The sequence below is a fragment of the Thunnus thynnus genome, chromosome 5, assembly GCF_963924715.1.
Source record: "Thunnus thynnus chromosome 5, fThuThy2.1, whole genome shotgun sequence".
In the NCBI taxonomy this organism is placed as follows: domain Eukaryota; kingdom Metazoa; phylum Chordata; class Actinopteri; order Scombriformes; family Scombridae; genus Thunnus; species Thunnus thynnus.
In genome coordinates, this window is record NC_089521.1 from 17,903,533 (window position 1) to 17,929,265 (window position 25,733).

At 38.0% G+C, this 25,733-nt stretch overlaps 1 protein-coding gene across 1 annotated transcript; it reads left to right on the forward strand.

The window, feature by feature from the left end:
* Window positions 1-18,832: 18,832 nt before the first annotated feature.
* Window positions 18,833-24,500, forward strand: lysmd4 (LysM, putative peptidoglycan-binding, domain containing 4). The gene is made up of 3 exons (XM_067589707.1): window positions 18,833-18,947; window positions 22,318-22,595; window positions 22,715-24,500. Exons 2-3 carry the CDS (start codon window positions 22,332-22,334, stop codon window positions 23,270-23,272), a joined length of 822 nt encoding a protein of 273 aa, XP_067445808.1. The 5' UTR covers window positions 18,833-18,947; window positions 22,318-22,331; the 3' UTR covers window positions 23,273-24,500.
* The last annotated feature ends 1,233 nt before the right edge of the window (window positions 24,501-25,733 follow it).

Genomic DNA, 25,733 nt, shown 5'->3' on the forward strand with positions numbered 1-25,733 from the left:
GCCATTCAAGGAACTGCAGTTTTTGGCACTCTGCGCTGGCTTCATTTTTCAGCCCCAGAGGTTGCCACTTGATTTTACTGTTGAGTTTCCTAAGATTGCTGGTATGATGAAACCTTAATAATTTTGACTTAGTTGTTGTATTCCAATCAATTTTAAAGTGATAGCATGTTCCAATCTTGTGTTTGTTTTCTTTTGGATCATCGATTGTGGGGTTTGTACATGTTTTAACCTATTAACTAAAAATAACATTAATTTTATATTGCTTTTGGTCATTTTTACAAAGCATAACATAGATTTTAAAATTTATTTTCAATTAATTTAAAAAATGAATGAAAATCTACTTGCAAAGATTTCAGGTACTGTTTCAGATAAATAATCAATCACAATCCTCATATTCTTCTTTTCCCAACATCCATGTTTGCTTAGAGTGCCTAACTGCTTGCTCCAGCAGACGGGTTTAATTGCTCGTGTTCAAGACTGTAAGTGCTTGTACTGTGTGCGTTATTAGAAGGCCAATAGCTCAGGAAACTAAGTTTACGGTATTTCCCGTTTTTGTTGCCACAGATTTTCGGTAGAGTTAACAATACACTTCACTGATCTGTTTCCTGTTGGACTTTTGCCTTGCCCCATTTAGGACTGTCTCATCTACTGGGTGGCCAAATGGGGCTTAAAGTAGCCACAGATGTCTTGTTATCTTGTTTATCCCCAACAGCTCTTTTAGTTTAATATTGTGAGGACTGTTGATTATTATTTCCTGTCTTTTCCATCTATCCAACTTTTGATACCAAAATAATAGCATGTGGTGTGTTGGTTAGGCACAGATTTATTTTAGTGATAGGCAGAAATATGCAAAACTACAGATATAGTATTTAAGACACACTTATTAAAGAATTATTAGTTGTACAAGGCTACAGTGTACAAAAGGAAATATGAACATTCATTGTCTTAAAATTGATGATGCTTGATACCAAAGTTTTTTTGCTTTGTTTTTTTATTCAGCATAGGCAAAATATACACACATAGGAAAAGTGTGTAAAGTTCAAATGTCAGGATTTTGATCACTGGTTTGTATTTTGCCTTTGATTGTGGCTCTTCTATTATCCCGTTTCCTGCTAAACAGATTTAAAGCCTGCTACAATGCAAGGTCAAGCACAGTTAACCCTGAACATTTAGCTTATTCCACTGTCACATCTGCATCTTCGAATTAATGTCAAGCTACTACACATATTTGTCCTGTGAGATGCTAAACCTTTGTGACACACAGCAGGGGGGATCCAACAAGTCTCTTTTCATTTACCTCAAAATGAGGAAGGCGGAATGATACGGGGCCAAAAGTCTTAATACAACAATCTTATTTCATGGAGGATACGGCCCTTTCCCCTTTTTTGTGCCTGTGAAGTTGATTTGAAGTCATTGTTAGTCCTTTTGATATGAGGTTGGGTCAGACCAATTTGCCACCTGGTGAGGTAGGGGAAGTAGGGAGGTACATATTTTAATTGTCAGGTCACTTGGTGCAGGGACAGAGGATCCTTTGGGCACACTGTCTGTCTTTGTGTGAAGGACCAGCCATCTGAAATCCCCCACCTCATTATGAGAGAGGGAAGATTAATTGACCAGTTCACTAACTGGCAGCCTCAAGACTAGATCAACTTAGCAAGGGAACTCACCAATTAAGACTGGACTACAGCACCTTTTCTTATACCAAGACTAATCATTTTTATTATCATTAGTCTCTATAGTCCTGTGAGGAAGATCAAGGCTTAGGTGCCCTTTGTCAAAGGCACAAAAATGACTATAAGGCACGAGAGCAAGATTTAATGTTAGTGATAGTATGGGTTACTCCAAGTACTGTAGAAGGCTGCACACTAAGGTTGCAATAAACATGCACATGCGTGAGCTTATCAATTTAATTAACAACACGGTGATGGAAATGGTCTGAATCTGTTCTACTATAAATGTCAAAGCAGTGGGTTGTTAATTTTTTCCCCATGAGATTTCGATTTTTTCTAACTAACCTAATAATTTTAACAGATGGGGGCATGATCAAAGGCAGATTTAAGAGATATTACATTCAACAACACAAGGCAGAAAGTATGAATTTCATGAAATCCCTGGGGCACTACAGTCCTAGATTATACTGTACATCAAATTGCTCCAGGTCAGAGAAAATGTAAACCCATTACAAGCATAACAACTGTGTATGTGTAAAAACCCTATGTGGCAACTGTTTTCATTTTCCCACTGAAGGCCAGGCCAATTTCCTTTATAAACTGCTGGACTGATGAGACATTTTGGCTCAGATTAACCTTAAAATAGAGCATTCTTCTTTTCCCTTCCCTTATAGCTTTTAAGTTCCTGATCAATCTTTCTCTTGAGACTTCAATTTCAGTAAAGAAAGATGTAATCATCATTCAAAAACACACAAGCAACTGAATTCACACCTGTGATTTGTCAAAAGCTACCACGATGAAAGCTTTTCAAAAGTGTTTAAAAGTCTTGAGAAGCAGACTTTAGTTTTACCATAATTATCACTATTATATTTGTCATATTTATAACAAAAGGCATATCAGGCACATAATGTCATTTATATTCCTCAGCAGAGAGGATGTTGTCAAATTACCATGTGTTATGATAGAACTAACTGGAGGGGATGGATATGTCAAGACCACAGAGGTGTCATAGATCTGGTGCCAACACCTGTCGGTTCCCAGTGAGCTTGCATCTCCAATAACAATACTGACTTTGACATAAAGCATAAAACACATGCATACATATACACATACTCGAACACACACACACACACACACACACACACACACACACACACACACACACACACACACACACACACACACACACACACACACTCTCGCTTTGTCTTCTATGCACACACAAATGCTTTGAGGGGGAACAGAGTGCTGAAAAGATGTCATCATCACTCTCTTCAGGAGGCCATTATGGATAGGAAGCTAATATACTGGGCAGATATTCCGGCATCTTTTTCGCCAAGGGCTGCATATCCCTCGCGGGTGATCGGTAAAATTGGTTGACATTTTCCTGGCTCCAATTAACCTTCGATTTGACTCTCAGTTTTGCCTGTCTTCTTTTATTGTCTTCTTGGAAAAGTGGCAAAGGGATAGCACGGTTGGAAACAGTAGCATTGTTTCCTGATGTTGACCATTTCCTTTTTTGGCCTAATTGTTCTCTTTCCCAGTGGATGACCACTAAATGGAGAGAAGATGTACTTCATCAGTAGGTCATGGCATTCTCCACAGAAGGTTAATACAGTACTGCTCTTTATTGTATTGTATGAAATTCCTTTTCAAATGAAAGATGAGGGTCATTATGTTTTGTTTTTGATACTATTGGCAGATACTACCAATAACATAATAACAGCAATATGATGATGGATAGTTTAGTCTCCTTGTTGAAAATATTGTTTTTTATCCTTTAAATAATTAAGTTCAGAGTTATCTCTATTGATCACTAGGAATTCTATTTTATCTTGAGCTGAAATAACTGTGGTATTATGGGTCAGCAACTTTTATTTTCTGGATTTAAAATGATTACAATAATGTATTTTTCGTTATTACACCCCTTCCCCATCTCACTATTTCTATCTTATACTGTGTTTTATTCAGAAGTTATTGACTACTTGTGTTATGCAAGACTTCCTCATGTAACAACCATCAAAAGCATTTTACACATCGCTTCATCTTTTACACTCTCTCCTTCCAGTCAGTTATGAATTGTATTTATTAATATTCTCAAATAAGATAAAGGTGCTTCAAGTTTCTTGTGGTGATCAGCTACTTGCATTGATGACCAGCAAGCTGCCAGCTCAAACATCAACTGAAAGAACTGGATGCCAATACAGGAAACAGAAGAAAACAGCTTACTCAGTAAATGTTCTTTGTAATATAACTATATTTATAATTCTCAGGAAACCACAACACAGACTGAAATGTTGATATGCTTCAATTTTAACCTTTAGGGTACTATCACAATTCTTGTCAATAAACAGACACTCCCAGCTGTGGCTGACGTCCACAGAGACAGGTGAGAATTCTGATGTCCACACACACCTCGGGTATGTGTTGATTGGCTTTGTGATGAGAGTATTGACAGGTTTGCACTAAGTATTGAGTATTACTGAAATAAAGTGAAATAAGAGTTAAAGGAAAATTCTGGTTTATTTCAGGCTGATGTATTTCCCTAAAATGTGGCCATTGTGGCTCTATGGGTCATGCTAACTTTGCTCTCTCCAGCTCCGTTATAGAGATTCGGGAAAACGCACAAAAAGACGTATATTGCACAAAACAACTAATATCGGGGCAAGCTGCTGAGCCTCCAACATCTTTCCAAATAAACATTATTTTTACACAAACTTTTTCAACGTTTGTGTCTGAGTCTCAACAAAAGTAAACACAGAAACTAGGCCACTACAGGCGACTAGTTTGAAACGATTCATGTAAAAATCTGTAAGAACGACACATTTCTGTAAAGATGTTCTCGTAATTAATAAGAAAATCAGAGATCCCCTGCATAGTAGTATAATGCAGTCAGATGCTGGTCAAATGCAGGTGATGTGAAAGAAGGAAAAATGAAAAAAGTGATTGCCGCACATCAAAACTCTGCTCTGGACCAGTTTAAAACTTCATGGTATCTATTTAAGCATCGTTTTTCTTTTAAGAAAAAGCTTTCCTCATTTTTTACATTTGTCTTTTTCTTTATTTTTGGAAAAAGCCAGAGAGTATCTTCACACTGTAGAGTGTGTAATTGTACAGGCAACACTTTGACCCTACTAGATCCTGATTAGGAAAAAGGCTTTTTTTTTTTGTATTTTCACTCCCATTCCTCACACTCAGGGGTATTCATCAGATCCATGATGCATGATACAATAATCAATATTTTAATGCATCTCATTCTCCCCATCATCAGTGATGGTTTAACGGCAGGAAAGTTGAGGTCATAGTGGTTCAACTAAGGCATATCACCACAGTGCAGTGCCTGAACACAACTGGCATACATTATTAAAATCCCATGGTCACAAGGAAGCTGACATCCTATTAAACAACACAGCAAAGGATGTGCAGCTCGTGACTGCAGTTTGAACTCGCTCTGAGGATACCAAGCATTACAAGCTAGAAAGTCTTCTCTCAGAGGGGGAATATTTTTTCCAGCATAGAGCATTACATGAAGCCTTTCAACTCAATGTTTCCTGAGAGTATATGCATTAGATGGATAGCTTAGCAACCCAGCAGAAAGGTAATTAACTTTGGCTGTCACTAGTATTTCTAGGTTTGTAAGTCACATACCTGGCTTGGAATGCCCCTGGTGGTCATTTTCATACTGGAGTAGCCATTTGGTTGTACCTCAAACCAGCCCTGCAGAGCAGCAAACAGTGAAGTACTGACATTTGGGAAAAACTTTGTCAGTTTTAAGCCCAAAGCTCGTAGGTTAGCCCAAAGCTATTTTTGCTCTAACAAAAATGCATACTCATACCTATCAGTCATGGCACTACGTTAAAATTTTAGATGTTACTTACTCATGTAAAAATAAACTCACTGAAAACTGAAAAAACTAAAACATTTAAACAAATTTACAAACACTTGTGACAACAGAAGTACAGGCCACAAACACAGATGGCATCATGATCCAGTACCATGCCCCAAATGTCCTAGCCCTGGTACATAGCTAGGGCGAGGTTATACAGAGCCTCAGATCTCATAGGGCTGGAGTGCCGGCTCAACGTCAATCACAGTAACGTTAGCTGACACACTGGTGAGGGTGGTGACAGGGCAAGGTTATGTGTCACTGTATGCTCATGGCCTGCATGAAGACCAGGACTGCCAGAGCTCTGTCTCATGTGAGGGGTCACCCTTAGGGTCTGGGATCCAAATTAATATACCCCACCAGAGTTGCACTGCACCTATCAGCAAATTGCTCCCCCAGTCCTCTGACTGGAGGCCTTCCTTGCCTGAAATTGTACCCATGGCAGCCTGAAATATACCATCATTGACACGCCATTACAATATGTATGTAAGCTTGCTTTTTTTAGCCAGCATGTTAGCACTCAATCGCTGTCCTCACAGAAGCATAGTTAACCTTGTATTTTGTCATCTAATATTCAATTACATACTTAATGTTATTATGAAAACTCCGTCTCATCATTATTACTTATCTGCAATTAAGAATAGGGCCATGAAAAAAAAAAGAGTTTCATTATCATTTAATCTGCCAATTGTTTTGGTCTATAAAACATCATAAAATATTGGAAAATGTCCAATGTATTGCATTGTTTTTAGAGCCCAAGGGGATATCTTCGAATCACATCTTTTATCCTCCCAAAATTTGCAAATATTTTCCTATTTGAGGAGCTGCAACCATCAAATGCTTAGCTTTTGTGCTTGAAGAATTATTTAAACAATTAATCCAGGGTTTCCACCAGTGTACTGCAAGCCCGTCAGCCCACCAGGCCTGAGATGACCCCCTGCTGGGCTTAAGCAATTTTTCAATGTATTTTAAGATGTTTTCTAAACTAAAATATGTTATACAAGTAGTGTGGCTCCTTTAAGGAATAGCTGAGTGCATAGCAAGTGTGTGGTCAAGATTATGTGACAGCGAGGCTGCGACGCAAACAGACGCGGGGATGAGCCAGAGGATGGCCGCCGCTTAGAACCAGATCCGGAGCAACCCGCCTGCCATCCAGAGATAGACACACTGAGAGCAGGCTGAGCAGGCAGAGAGCAGGAGAGTTTGCACAAATGCACATTGGTTGATCTTAAATCAAAACTTTTCTCTTAGTTCACAAAAAAATTGCATTATATGAAATGCCACGCATATTTGTCATAATCTTTAAAGTCTTTGCAGAACTTCAAGAACAACTACCTTTTAAACAGTATTATTGCTGATTCTAAAAGGAATTTGAAGGATAAAATGGTTTTTGGTGAGTTCCTACTCATAACTTCACTGCAGACAGCACTTCAGCTATTCCATAATTTTAGCTATAACGACCCAACTTCCAGCACAAAATGTGTCATCAGTCTTACAGTGTTGTAAAGTTATATTACAATATATGATCTAAACATGCGGTTATGATGTGTTGGTTTGAATGTTCCTCCACTGGTGATGGATTGTTGAATTAGGCTCCTCTGAGATGTGAATCACATTCACCTGGGCAGTTGACATTTAATCAATAAACATCTGAACTGTTGCCATGACCCTGAGCCATATGGATTCAATTTGGTTTCCCCACACCAACTGCTGCAGACCCCCCACAGATTTCCAGGACAACCCTCCAATCACCTGTGGTTCATCTCAACATCCACCCAGCAGATGAAAACAAAAATCTTATGCTCTATTTTTTTCAAGACAAATAATCAAATGTCTCTCACGGTGTACAACAACAGGGTGTAACAAGACCTGTGTCAACACTTCAATAATTCGTACAATAACTACTGTTGATACACTGGAATAACTGTAATATGTTGACATGAAAGATTTGCCCTTGATGTGCATGTGTATAGATTTGGAAGTTACCTGCTTGCAACACTACCTGTAACAAGTTTAAACAACACAATGTTCCCTGTAGAGATTCTGGGTAAGGAATCTTGATGAAAACAACTTGTGCTTGAGAAACTGAAGAAATATTAAACTATTTCACCAAACGAAGCGTTCATTGACATTCATCCCTGATCTGTTACCACTGATTAATCAAAGGCTTAATTAGAGCATTAAGACACTGCATTTAAAATTTGTATCAAAGCAATGGTGAATTGTGGGTACGTACTTTATATCTGAAACGAGCTTCCCTTCATTTATAGTGTATGTGAGTGTGTGCTTTTAACATTTTCAACATCATGTACATGAGAGCAATGGTTCAGTCCTTTAGCTTTAGAACTATTTGGGGTAAATCTCTCATAAACCGATGAAATGACGACAAAAACTTTTTTGTTTTTAGTACAAGATACTGGACGACATAATCCAGCCATACAGCAATGAGTTCATGGATGTGGCATACATGAATCTTTCACCTCAATAAATATTTAATCTTTGCTCTGAATCATTTAAAGCAAAGCCCTTTCTGTTGTTCTTCGGGCAACATGTGCATGCAGTGTACATGGTTTTATCCCCACTTCTCTGTCCCAGCCTCCCTCCCTCCCTATCCCCTCTCTCTCTCTCTCCCTCTTTTCCTCCCTCTCACACACAGTCTCGTTCTCTCTTTCTATCTCTCTCTGTCAGTTGGACAAGCTGCTCAGTGGCCCTGAAATATGGCACATTATGCCGCTCTGTTGATCATCGTTCAGCGTTACACCCTGAATCTGAATGCAATGTAAATGATATGATGATTCCCTCTAAGGCAACATTAACTTTACTATCGTTCAAGCTTTTTCAAGTGCAAAGGTTGACTTCATGAGACAATGAAGTAAACAGTAAGGCTCACTTTAATGTGGTGGTTGTGCTGGCAGATGAACATACAATCATGAAAACAATTTCTGAGCAATCGAGGTTAAAAAGGGGCAACAGTATAAGCACATAAGGCAAATGGCTATCAATTTTTTTTTTTTTTTAATTAAAACACTGGTTTATATCCTTACACATAAAATCAGATCTGCTTTGAGTTGACTATGCTGTCTAGGTAAAGAAGTCAACTGGAGGTCATTTGTGGTTTCCAGCTGAATGGGTAAGCATATGTGGAGAGAAACACTAGAATATGCATGACTGCTATTAACTTCATGTTTAACCAGTCTTGCTTGTAGCTTAGCTCTGTATCAAATGTGACTTAGAATAATATAAATATATACTGTATTTCATAAAAGGCAAAACTAAAGTCACTGAAAATATGAAATATGCTCAGTCCTTGACAAAGTGATTGTTCAAGCCAACCCAAATGAAAGCTTATTTACACAAGTTAATTTAGTGAAAGCATTCGCCCACTGCAAGGGAAAATGAATCAAGTGACAGGTCAGCCACAAAGATTTGTGCACACATTATTCTCATGCATGAAAATGCACAATTCTACTTGTGAAAACCAAGAATCTTGCAGTTGTTCTAGTCTTGACCAATTCACACTAAACCATCTGATGTTTAGTCACAGATTCATTGCACATCCCAGCTATAGTTATGAAAGCCTATAGGGGACTATATCAAAATGATAATGTAAACTTGAAAATGAAAATATAATTCCACAATAGCATTATAATTTCATATATGTAGTGTTATTTGAGTTAAAATGAAAATGCAATAATCCAATTTGTATTTTCATTTTCACATACTCGTATGGGTTGTAATATGACCATTTTAAATAGAAAAATATACCATTTAAATAGAAAAGCTGTTCGACATTTAATTTTCAAAGTCGTACCCCGCTGTACAGCAGACAATATTCAAATGTTAATTGAAATTTGAAAATTAAAACGCAATATAATATAAACAATGTAACCTGATATTCCATATATGTAAGCGACATTTAAGTCACAATTAAAATCAAAATGCAATTTTCTAACAATTAGAAAATGAAAATGAAAACGGCATTTGACATTTTATTTTCAAAGACTTAACCTGCTGTACAGTGGACTATATTCAAATGCAATAAGCGAAACAGCGCCCCCAGTCAATTGCATTTACATTTACGTCATCACGCTCTTTTGGTGTCAAAATGAAAATGAAAATGCAATCTGTCAGTCCTCCCATCAAGGCATATCTTCAGTTAAGACATCAATGAGTCTCTGTAGGCACATCACCATAGGCTACCTTGTGGAACCTGATTTTCGCGATCATATCGTGATGGTGAAGTCTGTAGCGCTGCTCCTCCAAGAGGCTGCAAAGGCCTTCGAGCAGCAAAATTAACTTCATAGTGACATAACCAATGCCACTCCCCTTGCTTCCACCATCAGTAATATGTAAATGTAAATGCCATAGACTGGGGGCGCTGTTTCACCTGTGGAAAACGATAATGCTATTGTGGAATTACATGTTCATTTTCACATTATTATTTTAATATAGTCGATATAAAGCTTTTAATCAAGCTACTGTGACGCTTTATTCTTTCATCTCTATAAAGTTTTGACAAATTTTAAAATATAAAAACTACGATCATGAGAGAAACAGAATTGTAGCAATCTAATCTCCTTCCAAAACATGACATTATATCCATTATATGTAAACATAAATATAATGATTCCTTCGAGTTTTTTCAATGTCTTATTTACACAGAATCTTCCCTCAAATTACAGGTCATAGCGGTCCATCAAGAGTCTCCTGTGACAATCTCATCACGTTTGTCACCATTTTAGATGTAGTTTGTTGGCCAACACGGCTCCTTACATATCTACCTCATGTCTTAGCGCCTCTCAGCAGGAATGGAAGAGAGATACCAGGAAGAGACACAAGGATGGAGGAATTTAATTCACCGGACATCCTTGCTCACTCCAGCATCACTTTGAGGAGAGAGCAATTACTCACATGATGCACAGCATCTCCACTGTCAAAGGTGTCGAAAAAATTAAGTAACAGTAGCAGTTTAAAAGGAAAACACCAGGCGCCGGTAACTGCTGCTCCTATAGTGATTATGAAACGACTGCAGCCTCAGCCCTGATAGAAATAAAACTAATAGACAATTAAAATGTGTTTATTACTGAAAAACAAAATGGACATCGGAGAGCAATAAAAACAGCTATAAATGTTCTAAATAAAATACAGCCTAATTAGTTTGTGAAAGAGCACAGGTACAGTAATTCTGACGTCCCGTTCAGGCTCAGACTGATATTATGGGAGTAATAATAAGACTACACAGCTGTATAGGACTGTAAAGCTGTAGCCTAGATGAACCAAAATGCATTTGGAACAGAAAAGATCAAAAGAAGAAAATGAAAGCCTTTAGGCTTATGAAGAAAAATACACAGCTTACAAGAATGTTTTCATGATTCATTCATAATTCAGATTCTACACCCATGTAATATTTTTATTTCATGAATTAATATGAATAACTATAGAGTGGTGCTGTTGGTGCTGTCATTCCTGTTTTCACCGGTTTCCTAATCTACCATATTACAACCATGCAATATTATTAATATTACAGTAAAGCTGTTTCCACAACAGCTCGATTGTCCTTTTACTGGTTTTACTTACCCATCAGAGCAGCTGACCAATCAAAGACTTTCTGATTGAAGGGGTGTTGCCATCCGATAAAAAACTTCTCATATACAGTACTTCTCATATACTATAATATAATATGTGTGTGTGTGTATATTATATATATATATACATACACACAGAGACATTATGAGAAATATTATTCATGCCCTATCCAGCTGAAGTACAATCCAGCACACCTGCCACCCCCCACTGACCTCCTATAACAGCCTGTATGAGTCTCATGTTTCACCTGTAAGACTTACATTTTAATGGCGTTGTTCACCATCTCTGATGTGAACAGTCCAAAGTCAGAAATAAAAAGTGAGCGTCCTGGTATTAGTTTAGTTCAAAAGTAGTTTAGCCGACTTCATTGACATTCGATTCCGGAGCAGAGAGCGTTAGAGTCAGAGCAGGAAACAGAGTCACTCTGCTCTGCATTGCACTGTCCCCGGTTTCTATCACAGTTATGTATTTAGGTCCTTTTGAGACAAGAATCTGTAAAGTTTGCAGCCTCCCATGCTGTCGACCAGTGTTACCACTGTTGCTTGTTTTTTTAGCTGTGTCATTGTAAACAGTGACAAAATTGACAAAACACGAGTCGACTCAGGGGCTTCTCTGCTGACGCATCAACATTTTAGGGGGCAGTCCTAGCAAATACCATAAACCAATCTTATGAACTTCTTGCTGATGTTGTCCTCTCTTATTTGATATCCTCTGGGGAAAATGCCAACTATGACTGACATTTTACCAAAGCTCAAAATCCATGGAATGTGAAATTATGACTTTAAATAGACCAACTGAAATATGAAGATAAATCGCTATCAGTGCTCATATTGGCCAAAAAGTAATGGATAAATTAAAGTAATGGATAGTCAAAGATAGGTTCTTGAGCTACTTTATTACCAGACTCCACTGTTGTGCAACACAATAATCTCTGTGAGTTCACTGAACGTATTAAGCCTTGTTTATACTCGTGCGAGACACCGTGGTGAGGGCCACCACAGATGGCGCGCAAGCTACGATCATGCAGAGGCGTTTATGCTCAACATGTTGTTCATTGCAGTGTTCTCCTTCTCCGAAACCCCAGGGGGTGTACAAACAAAATATAATGTGAATAAGCAAGAAGTCAACCAGTGCAACTGGAAGAACGTCACTATCCAACACGGCTACACACACTGCTCTAGAGCTCGTCATTGCTGAGAAAGAATTTATCTGCTGATATATATTAAAACTACAAAGCTTAGAAGACAGAGTGTAATGCAGACACTCGTCATATCATCCCTCTCATTTATCTTGTTTCTGCAGCAACATTTACTCTTAGTCACTGCATCTGTTGACTGCATCATTTAACACCATATTTTTAAACAGCATTTTAAATCCGGTGACTTGAATAATGGTTGGAAAATGCTTTTGTGTAGCTTGCACCGTATAGATAAAATAGCCTGTCACCAATGATAATGTTTCTAACTATCAAAAATTAATTCAGCCCAATACCTCTTATATGATTTGTTTTGTCTACAAAGAAGAACTCTTACTTATTCTTACTAGCCAATTATAATTAACAACAATAATAGTAATAATTCCAGTGAAGTTTACTGTTGCAGATGCTGCTATGTTTTACATTTTGACAATAAAATGATTTATTTTTCAACTGCATAATGTACCGCGAACTACATATCACGTTCAATAACTAAATGTAGGGTAACCTTATTAAAAATGTTTAATGTTTATGTTACATGTTTCCGTTTTAGAAAAAAATCATATCGGCCGATAAATTGCTATCAGATTTTTCAAATCCTAAAATATTGAAATCGGATTTGGCCTTAAAAATCTGTATCAGCCAGGCTCTATTCTGAAACGTGGTTGGCTCTGTTTTAAAGCTAAGCCTGGCTAGTTAATGTAGCTTTTACAGATTAAGGAAGGAGATGAACAAGAGATTATCATTCTGTGGCAGTAAACACAACACATCCGCCTGCGGATAACTATATCATACTCACCTGATTCAGACCAGACAAAATATAATGTTAACCACTATAACAGCGGGGCTACGACTAACATTATGTACTGGCACAGCGGGAGTATGAATGTCAAAAGCCCAGCGACAACACTGGTACCCACACAGTGACAACAACTTACCTCCTCACGTCTCTCTCTCTGTTGTGGGTGTTCTTTCTCTGTCTCCATCTGAAACTCTGATGCCTGTTTTGACAACACATAATGTCATACACTGATGTCTGTTTTGACAATTTTTTAAATTTTGTTCAAATTTAATGAATTACCAAAAAAGACATAAATTGCAGTGACTATTCAAATAACATGGATTTTGGCCATATGAGATAACATTACTGTGAGGTCTAAGTTCTCACCTGTTCATCCTTCTCTCCCTGATTGGCTTGGGCTCCCTCTGCATCACTTTCCTCCTGAAACTACACCTGTATTGAGCACAGGTTAGTATCAATATCAATGTACATAAAGTCACAAATATTTGGAAACACAGTTTAATTGCTTTTGAGAAGTTTTTTATATTATCTAATTCCAAAGTCTCAGTCCAGTTAATCTCCATCAACACACTTTGTGTAATTTATTTCCGATTAGACAGTGGTGGAAAGTAACTAAGTACATTTACTAAAGCATTGTACTTAAGTACAATTTTTAGGTAATTGTACTTTACTGAGTATTTCCATTTAATGCTACAATTGATTACTTCTACATACGTTTACTTCATTACTTTGACACTCTGGCCATGTTTAATATGAACATCTGACATTGTAACATTATATATATGACTGAAAATAAGGAAAAACATAATAGGTCCCCTTTCATCTACAAATATAAAATGTCATATAAATGTAATTATTTCTTTCTGTTGATCAGTGTCAAAAAAGCCACATTAAATCTCCTCTGATTCCATGTTGTAAAACAATAAAACATGAAAAATTGGCAACTTCTACATTTGTTCTTTTACTAAAGATGACCTAACTTGTAAATGAGCATTTCTATACTGTGGCATTTATACTTTTCCTTAAGTAGAAGCTCTCAATACTTCTTCCACCACTGCAATTACATCACCTTTGCCTCAACCCCGCAAAAAAAGTACCGTTTAACACTACAGAGTGACTAGCAGCACTACAATGTGTAGTTCAATCTTTACAATACCATGAATGTATCAAGCAAGGCCCCAAAAAAGTAGCAAGTAAGTAAAGTAGCTTCATCTGCTGCTTCTGCCAACAGCTACTTTTCTTGGCTTTTTACTTGCAAAGCTTTTATTGCACTTTTAGTAATGTAATGAGAGTAGCTGTCATTAACTTGAATACTTCACCTGGTTCACTGTCTCTCCACTGCTGCTCTGTGTGTACAGCACACACACAGAGGGCTCAGCTCTGCCCTCGGTGAAACACAGGGAGGAGAGTAGCGCGACTATAAATGACGGCAGAGAGACAAGAGAGACAGCAAACCAGGTGAAGTACTCAAGTTGACAACAACTAAACTCGTTATGTTAGTGTAAGCAGACCTGCCAACCCTGGACGAATTTTTTGAGTACAATTTCGGTGACCTATATGCATCAGATACGAATCACTGCTGTTCATGCAATGAATTATTGTAGATAATTTGCATACATATGCATTACAGTACATCATTTGTATACATGCAGCAACCAGACAAAAAAGTGAGAGATGCACTGATACGAAAGAGTTGGTCATTTATGCCTATGTTTGTCCATTTGTCTTTCACTTGCCTAAACATAGATTACCAAGGAACACAATTTCACTTAGGCTACACACTAACCCACCACCAGCGCTGTTTCTATTGTTTACATTTTTAAGCCAATGTGATTTCTGAAAATATGATTTTCGGCTAATTTAACAAGATGATGACAATGTAGCTGTAAAACCCTAACTAGCCTAAACAGACTATTTTGTGGCCATGGTGACATAAATATTTTAGAGCTGGTTAATACAACTGTTCTCAATATAGGGAGGGTATTTCTTAATGGTTTGATGACCTAATAACAATACAGGCTTAATATGAACATGGCTGTTCAAACTGTAGAAGCAATCACATCCCTCCTTACATATTGAACTTAATTTGCAATGGGGGTCTTTCCTTTTCTTGAAATTTTCCTTGAGTAGGCTAAGTTGTAGACTACACAGTGCCAAAACACACATACCGCTCTCTCCTTCAGTTTATCATATACCTTTTCCTTTCTTTCTCTCCGCACTTCAAAGTGTCCTCAATGAAAAGCTGGCCAGGTTAACTTACTTCTTGTGTGTAAGTGTGAAAGAGCCGGTGGGTAATGTAGGCTAGAGAAGGTTTACTGCTGGGTATTGTGCACCCTACACTGCATACTGGTAAAGTTAAAATAATGAAAACGTCTGTGTCAGCAGTTCAGCGGCTGAAGACAGCAACGCGTCATTTAGCCCCAAAGTTAGCAACAACCTGTTAGCGCCGTTAGCTAACGTTAGCGCTACTGAATCATAAGCATTCGTGGTAAGACCGCCCGTTTTGCCCGTCAAATGTATATCAAACTTGTGAGTGCTACAGCTCATTTCGTTCAGAAAAATTAGGACTTTCCAGTCAATACAATCTCACAAACAAGCGGACATATCTCAGAGCGTGACAAGTGAAATAGAAATACATGGGCTTTACCGATTCGGGAGCAACTTCTAGGTCCACACAGTGTGGCATGACTGACATTAAAAGCTACTTTAGGAGATAAACCGTCATTGGTAAATTTTTGTTGATAGGAGAAGAAACAATCATCCCAGCTTAATGTCTCGATTGGTTCGGCTATATTTTTATTCATTAGTTAGGTGTAAAATTTAAAAAAAAAAAAAAAAAAAGATAACTTGCCTGTTTTTGCGTACCTTAAAGTAATAACTCACCAGCTTACTTTGATGTCAAAATGCCTGCTACGCAAAATGCGTATAGGTTGGAGGGTCTGGGAAAAGGTTTTGCTGAATAACTTAATTGACTTGGGAAATCCATACTTTTGTTTGGCACTTAATCATTTAAAAGAGGCTATCAACGTTGTGAGATGATGTGCAGACCTGGATTTTGTACCTAAAAGATTAGATTTAAGGTTTATGAGGTGACTCAAGGCTTAACAGCATACTTTGAGTTAACGTTACCTGTTTTCATCAGGGGTCCATGAAGAGCTTTCAAAATTTCAAGATGCAGTGTGGCTTGAATAATAACGATTTTAACATTTTTTCATGCACTACAAAGCAAAATTAAAGAAGGTAAATTAACAAAATTACTTGGATAATATTTTACTGAAAGTCTTCATAGAGGCTTATGTTTTGAACTCAAACCAAAAAAACATCTAAAAAATAGGGGTAATTTGTTTTCAGTTGATTTTTTAAGCTACTAGTTTACCCTCTTGTTAATGCTAGCTCAGTTATACATCATATTTATGCTATCGAACTAGATAACATTTTATGACCGTGGATGGACAACGGGTCGGACCAAGTTTACTACATGGTTTACTAGCTAATAGTAACTACCGTTAAACCGCTGACCATCTTGGCCATGCATACTGCAGTAGACTGGTTGACTGAAGGGACTAACGTTAATGGTTGGCAATAACGGAAGAAACTTTTCTGAGTTTGGCCTGGCCAAAGCCCTATCAGAAATTTGCCTTGCCGCTCCCATTTAAAACAAGCCCAAGAATCACTTTTCTGTAACTAAATTTGTACATATCCTGGGTTTACTAGCATTAGCAGCTAACCGACAAAAATTCAAATGAAAGTGGGCGACGTTCAGCGTCAACCAATCAGGTTCCTTGTAGGCAGGACGTTGGTCACGTTAACGCCTGGGACACACTGGATGCGTGAGCAGCGCGTGTGCTTGTGTGTCGCTGAACTGCTGCGTCTCTCACGCTTGCAGCGTTCCCACTGGAAGCGTCCTGCTGCAGCGTGACACGCGCGCCTCACGCGGGCAATGTGGCCGCTCTAACCTGTTAACATCATGGATGTATAAAGAGAACCGTTGAAGTTCTCTTTATACATCCATGATGTTAACATGAGCGCCGAAATGAAAAGCAAGAGGTTCCGCGACGCACACGCGCTGCTCACGCATCCAGTGTGGCACAGGTGTAAGACCGACCGTTAGCGCACAAACAAGCAATGCTTTTAATATTAACAGCAATAATTATGGAAAACAGAGGAGGCATTTTTAAACAGTTGGTGTACACAGATATATGATTTGCTCATGATATAGTTATTTTTATACTTTGTAAATTCTGTCTTGAAAGGACACATTGTATAAGTCATGTGTTAGTGTATCAGCTATGAAGGTCAGCCGTGATAATCTCGATAATTGTGGGCTATTTTTCTGAATGCTTAATACAATAGTGCATTTATTTGTAGGATCCTGGCTTTCACTTAAGATAAACTTTGAGTTATTGTGAGGAAAATGGTCTAACTGGGCAAAGTTTGGGGTAATAGTGGTGTGTACAAGCCATGAATATCTTAAAAACATGGACAGAGGAACAGAGCAATATCATGCTGACCATACTTTTAACTTGTTCTTCTTGTAGTGATGTAATTGGGCAGAATAATTTACTTTTATTGATTGGGTACATGTGTAGGACTCATACCTTTCTTCCTGATGGTCCTCATCATATTCCATCAGTTTAGCACAAGAGCTGCTCTACGCAGATGGCCTAACGTATGACAGACCAATAGCCCCATCTAGTGGTATGTTTATACAACAAGAGGGCATCACCACTACTCTGGCCTTTGGTTCTTTCCCCAAGGATCCAGAAACTAGTATTCACTTTCAGCATCCTCTCAGCCCAAGGCTGTGTGCTATTGCTGTCCTCACCACCACTTGTCTCCTACTGGAAAACTTAAAAAGACATAAGGTAGAGAAGGAAAATTGACCTCACATATGCTTGGCTTAAAGGAGATGTAATATGTATTTCTACCAACAGATGTCAGAAGAAGAGGAGCCTTTTAGTTACCAAGTATTTTAACATATGAGTTCCAGATTTAACAAGCAAACAATAAACTGTGTCCTGCAGTTTTAGTGCTAATGTTTGAAAAAATATTTTAGTGCACTGACATAAACTACTTAGTAACAGGTACTTCATGGCACAAGGCAGAAAACCCAATTATGTGTAGCTGTTATTTTCAGCTAATAATGATAGTGGTCAAAATCAGAAATGAAAATGTTTTTGTTTTTTGCTTTATTTTTTTCACTGATTCACTGTCTGAATATGAAATTAGTCACATGTGGAACCTAGTGTTTGCACAGTAGTGTTACGTGCATCTTTATTTTATATCACAAATGACTAGAAAAAAAACATCAAAATAGTAGCAACAACAATCATAATCATCATCATTTTCATCATGTAGCGTTAGTTTAACTTTTGTTTGGTAGATTCCTTAGGAAATAAAACGTGTGGTCAGTGGGAGGCAGTAGTGCTCCTTTTCTTTCTACCTGCCACTTTTATAGAGGGTGAAAAGAAGTAGACTAGCTACCGTCAGTCTATTTTTTTTTCCTAGGACGACGAAGTCATGACCCGCCCTACTCTACCTCTGATTGGCTAGTACTCGTTGCCTTCGTTGGTTGGGTTGGTTAGGTTTAGGCACAAGAAGTGAGATTGGTTAGGATTAGGGTACGAATATTACGCTAAGCCAATCAGAGGCAGAAGAGGGCGGGTCATGACTTCGCTATCCTAGAAAAATAATATCGCCTACCGTCAGCTACTACTCACTTCTTGATGTTGTAATAAGTGAAATCCGGGGAGGACCGCACTGGGAAGGCAGCGGCATATATTACTGTTGGCAAAGCATTTGGAGAAGGTAACTAGATGGGAACAGGACAGTCTAAAAAGTCTGTGAAACTGTGTTTATCCACCTGGTCGGAAGCACGTGAACTAACTGTCATTGTCGCAGAGGCTTGTTTTTCTGCCACGGTGCCGATAGTTTGGTGAACACATGCTTAACGTCAAAGGCTAAAGCTAACCTGCTAGCTTTAGCCTTTTAGCTAATGAAAGCTAACGCTAATGCTGCCTTCAAGGGCTTCTGGTAAGCCCCGCTTTCTGACAACATGACACTCAATAAATCCGGCCTGGCCGTGCTAATTATGAAGTCATGTTTCGGTTTAAAGTTAAATTAACACCAGTGATGTTGGGAATGCGTTTGGCTATTGCTGCATAAGTTTTTTTTACTAACAAAATTAAAGCGATATCTTTCAGAATGCTTCACAGTTTTTATCCAACTAATCACTCTTTGTGGACAGTCATTGATGTAAGTTGCACTTTCTGTGGGGAGCTCAGAGAAACGCTGATATGTTTATATTGGTCTGTGGTCCACATACAAAACACCTGTTGAGTGAATTGTCACAATTCATTGCCGATCATATCTATCTTCACTTTTTATTTCTTTGGAAAAATGTATTGTTTGGATTCACTGAATATGACAGGAAGCTATTTGATTAATTTGCGTTCTATTTTGACCAAATTTTATATTCACAAATCCAAATTCTTAAGGAAAAAGACAAACTTTTCAGAGCTGAGTGTCCATATCAAACAATACATTTCTTCGGTATCTGAATGTACAAACAAAACAGCTGTTAAAACATATAACTACTGTAAGCTTTACAAGATATTTATTCAACTTTTAATTTTTTTATTACAACTTTTAGTCCCCATGGTGTGTTTGAGATTGTAGCCTCAGGTCGTATACACAAGGCGCTGTAAACTTGTTGTATATTTGTTTCAATAAAGCTGTTTAAAAACATAAACACCAATGAACTGTTGTAAATATAGTTAACTTAAGTTTGTAATCTGTGTAAAAGTAATACTTTAAGTAACTTTAAACATTTTGTAACTCATGTTAGTAAGGGTGCTCTCACTCCCAACCTAAATCACTATTAAAGGTGCAATATGTAAGAATTTTAGTTTACAACATTCAAAAATTAACTAGAATTATCAACAGAATGTGAAGAAATAATAAAATGAGACCTTTCCCAACTTTCTGGGTTGCCTGTAACAGCCTGTGGACTAATTTCTTTGTAAAGGACTTGGGATGGTTTTGCCAGGAAAATCCAAAGGATGTAATGTTTATGTGCTCCTGAGTGCCTTGCTTCTCTCCCGTACTCCTACAGCGGTGCAACACTAGCTAACGTTAGCTTAAAAATGTCAATGTCTGACCGCGAGCTGACTTTATTCCTGTTGATTGCAAGTAAGCTAACATTACTGCAAAGCATGTGAAATATATTGTGATATTGTGGTTTTAGCTGGCTAATGTTAGCACAATGGCTAGCTTGCAGAGATGGAGTGCGAGCATGCACGCAAGCAACAGGATGCTGACTGCAGCTCATTTAATGGCCACCGGTGTCATTAATCTATCTACTAAAGGAAGGAATCTCTGTCTGTATGTATGTATGTCCTTTGCGTATGTCTTGAACTGTCCATCCAATTGACTCCACACTTGGCGGGTATATGGCTGGGGATCCAAGGGAGTGCTGTGTTGGATGTGGTGCAATTTGGACCCATGATATGTTAAATGTTAAGAAACTTTGAATAAACCAGCAATCAGCAAGCCGCTCCACTCTGTGCAGAGGCAGGGCAGAGCTCCAGAGCTCTGCTGACTGAGTCCATTGAAAAGTAGACAGCAAAAAGCTTTTAATAAAGAATGGACACTCTTACCTGGTGTCTAGATGGAAAGCATAGTGTTAGTAGCACATTTAGCAGAACAGCAGCGAGTTACTACACAAGAGGCGTTCAAGTACAGCGTTGAGTGTAGGTCACCCACATTCTAGAAGAGCTCAGGGTCCAATACACACTGACTGTAGTTATGCATGTAAATAGAGCAAATACTTTGACGGGCAGTTCAAAAGGACCAGTTTGTCTCATATGTTTCAAGACTGTGGCAATTGTGAAGCGTCACTACAGACAAAGCACAAATCTTTTGAGCAAATATGGCATGAGCAGCACGTTTAGCAGATCAGCAACAGCGAGGGAACCACATGTCTACACAAGAGGTGTTCAGGTACATGGTTGAGTGTAGGTCACTAGCGTTTTGGAAGCACTCAGAGCCAAATACACGACGACTGTAGTTATGCATAAAATGAAGGAAATACTTCCTAATACTTTGTCTAATATGGTCTGAGACCAGCGATTGTGAAGCGCCACTACAGACAAAGCACAAATCTTTGGAGCAAACATACTCACTCAAATCCGAACTGAAGGCACAGAAAATAGGAATGATCTAAGAGATAATATGATCAATCCATGCACATTATTTTATTTTGAAATGCAGCCTTTATTTTAGGCTACTTGAAATGAGAAAAGAACATTTATTTACTAATTGAGAACTTATTATTTATAACCCGTTCCGAACAGACACTAGTGAGAAGGAATTTCAGGTTCCTACATATTGCACCTTTAAATTCACAAGATTCATCTAATGCTCATGGGAACTGCCAAGAAAGTGATCACCTATATAACTATTTCTATTCAAGCTCTGGTAACCATGGTAACATGTTTTCCTGATACCTAAGAAAGTTTAAAAGCATTTGAAACATGGTACCCTACAGACCTATCATCTCAATAAGATGGTTATGACGTGGTCTTCTTTAACTCTAGACTTTGTCCGTTGTTAATCACCTGAGCTCTTTTTGACCACCAGAGATGATGAATAAATCTAAGGTGCATAAGTTTCTGTCAGTTAAAATAAACTTACTGTTTTCTTTGGTGTAGCCCTGATGAGTCACCTAAGCCTCCAATGAATGCGTTGGTGCTTTCCACCCACTGAATATGACACAAATGTACTTTGACAGATCAACATTATCAGTCAGCACTGGCATGGAAAATTGATTCTGTTATATAACACGAACCAGTTTAACAAAACAAAATAAAGATACCTGTAGTTCTGTACTGAGCAGATTTTTCAGTGCTTGGACTCTCACCACCTCAGGAGAGATGCAGTCACTGTTTGACAGTGTGTTAATGGCTGATACAAAATTTTCATTTGATCTGTATTAGTCTTGATTGATGAGGTGTTTAAATTTCATTGTCAAGTACAGTAGTGGATATGGACAGAAACGGTCCAAAAACATGGTTCAATGTGTCTATCTCAGATGAGAGCTAAGTTTTAAAAAACAAAAAAACCCTCTATTGTGACTTTTAAATGTGCTTTAATGTTGGAATTGGGTTATGCCTTACAGGCTGGATTGTAATCATGCGGCGTGGGGAGCATGTTCCACAGGCTTTCCAAGCTCCGGTGGATGTCCACGCCAGTGCAGATGGCCAGGTGTACATGTTCAAGAGGAGGCCGAATGAGTCTGCTGCATCCTCAGACGATGACGAGCTCAGTGTCATGGAGATGAGGCCACGGGCTTTCCAAAGGCAGGAGCAGGACAGACTGAGGAATGTCCAGCTGCTCGAGCGGGAGGTGTTGGATGGTGACAATCTCAACAAGCTCGCACTGCAGTATGGCTGTAAGGTAAAAATATTTTATAGTCACAGGTGTTTTTCTATCATTTCTGGTGTTAATGATCTGTCTCTTCAGTGACCTTTTAAGTGTTGACATTAATTTACCTTCATACCTATTTCTGTTAACAGGTGGCAGATATAAAGCGGGTCAACAATCTTATACAGGAGCAAGATTTGTTTGCACTGAAATCCATCAAAATACCAGTTCAGAAACACAGCTTTTTAACAGAGACTTACTCAGACCTAAATGACCCTCAGGAGGAAATGCCACATTCATCAACCACACTGGTGGAGCCTCAAGACAGAGCCAGAGCCCAACCACATCTACATGAGGTCACAGACTTTCTTATGGAGGTGGACAATGATATTGAGAAACTGATTCAGACCACAAATGATCATGATACGGATTTCATGGATGACTCTGAGAGACCACAAAGGTTTGGGTTCAGAGGAAAGCGCCTCATCAGTCACGGTGCAGACTGGGGCATCCAGTGGTGGAACGCTGTGGTTGCTATGCTCCTGATAGGCATTGTCCTGCCATTATTTTATGTGATTTATTTCAAAACAAAACATAATGGAGTAGCTTCGCCAGCAGATGGTAGTGGTGCATCACTGTCAACTGTCACGTCTTCAAACAGCTCAGAGCCAGGCCTTGGTACTGGAGGACCTAAGCAAGAACCAGGATAGTGCAGACTTCAGTCTCAACAAAGCAGTCATTGTTAGGAATTTTGGGTCTCATAAGTAGGCGACAATCAAGATTAAGCCAAATCTCTTACGATGTAAGATGAACTCAATACCAGCATGGGTCTAATTTCCAGCAGTTAAGTTTTATTATACTGTAACTGTGATGCAGATACTTGAACTGAAATAGCTGCACACTGGTTTCATTTTTTACATTTCATCAAATAGCTTTATAAAAACTTTATGAAATACACTTTATAAAATACACTTCCCTGAAAATGTCGCTCTTGATGAGGTTGATCGCTGATCCTGTGACAAAATTTTGATGCTTGTTGGGATTACTGTTCCTTGGTTGGTTTATTAAGTTTGATGATTATGTTTTAAGTTTCAAGCTGAACATTATTTGCAAATGGAAATATCTTATTTTTTTTCTGGGGAAAAAAAAAATCCACCCTGTATGCATTTCTGTATCACAACCTGCCTTTTCAACAGTGCCTGTTGTCACTATCTACTCATAATGTATCATCATATCAGTATAATCTATCAGGCATCATTTTGATATCTGTCCCAATAGAGAAACATATTTTTACAGCGCTCCCCTCTTTAAACTGTACTCCCCTTTTGCAAAACCATGTTGGGTTACCAAGTATTTGACACGGGTTTGAGCTTTATTTGTGTGCTTTTTTGGATATAACTTATTTTGTGTGTTTATATGTCCTTTTTTTTCATTGTTTATGTTCCTCGTGCCTTCTCTCTGGGTCTGAATTCAGTGCCAAAAGTGTGAATTGTGTTTACAGTAACAGTGTGGTGCAATATACTGTATTTTGTTAGAGGTTGTATTCATTTGACAGTGCAGTCTTTAAAATACAAGGATGAAAACTACATCAACTCATTTACAAGTTCTCTGAATTAAATGTGAGCAATACATTAGGAAAGTGCCTTAAAGATTTCTTGTCAAGTTTATATAACATTGCACACTTCATCTTACATTGTTTGATAGGCAATTAAGTCAAAGTGGATTTGTGTGGCTTGTCCAATGCACTTTTTATAGTATTTTAATTTAATGAGCCTGGAACGATTCTTCTGTTGACACATTTTTCAAACTTTTAAGTCAATTTGTAAACCATTTTTAGATGGGAAAATTGACATGATGGATGTGTTAGACTGAATCTCTTCATTCAGCATGTTCCTATTTGAATACAAACTTTAAAGTGTGAATTGAAGTATTCTCTGACATGTTGATGTGTTTTCTTTATTGTGACAGATTTTCCCCCAAACATTATATTAGCACACAGGGTTGCTGAGACAGATAAACAATATACTGGGACAAGTCAATCAGTCAATGATTACTGATAGCAAATACAAAACAAAACGTTAACAAAAAGTTAACAAAAGATGTTTGTTTAGGAGCGATCAGACAATCTTATTGCTTGAAACCTCCCGAGGACTGCATGTAGGATGATTATATGGTTTTATACATCAATTTTAGAAATGCAACAATTGACTAAATGTATTATTTTTTTATTTAAAATGACCATTCATTTAAAGTGAATCATATGGTATGCAGACTTTAAAAATATATTATGAAATACTTGAAATTATCCTAAAGCTACAAACAAGGTTCTGCATAATAGCAGCAGGTATAAAATGATTCAAACTATTTTGGCATTTACATCTGACATTGTGGCTCCATACTTTCATGTCTTGGCATGTGAAGCTATACCTCAAAGTCTTCTGAGCACACCTGATTGGAGGTGAGGTCAAGTGAACTCATCAGAAGTTGAATGTATCCCCTTTCTAGAGTAGCCTAGTTTGTCTCTGGCCAGTTCCAATGAGATTTTAGCCAAAATATTAAACTACACTATGTGAGGAACAATTGCAATCAACATTTGATGTGGATTTGGAAACATTTCCTACAGTAAATATTCTCATCATCATACAGATGTTCTGGTTTAATGTTTGTCTTCCCAGTGCTTGATTCAACTTTTAGAGGAAACCAGTCTTCATGACTTGTAGCTTTGGTCAACCAAGTGAAAACACATCATGTAGTGATTGAATTTAAAGGAAAAATCCACCATAAAACATGTCATTTTTACACCCTTGGACACCACACTCAATTCTTTATATGAATACTTTTGCATAGGAAAAAATACATGCATAAAGAAAAATACCTCACCCAGTGACATAACTGGCAGGATTTTAAAACCCCAAATGTAAAATAAATTGTTTCCCCATCCATGCAGAAGTCAAAGCAGAAGGTCAGCATCAGAGCAGCACTATAGGAAATTCAATGTCTGGCCCATGGATACTCGCTGTAATGGGGTCTGAATTTGGATTTTCCGGTTGAAAGATTGTATCCCCCAAAACTGCTGTCCAAACAATTTGTACCTTAAGCAAAAAAACAGATTGATGATACATCCTAAAGAGACATTTAACTGCTGTAGGAACTTAAAAGCACAATGAAAGC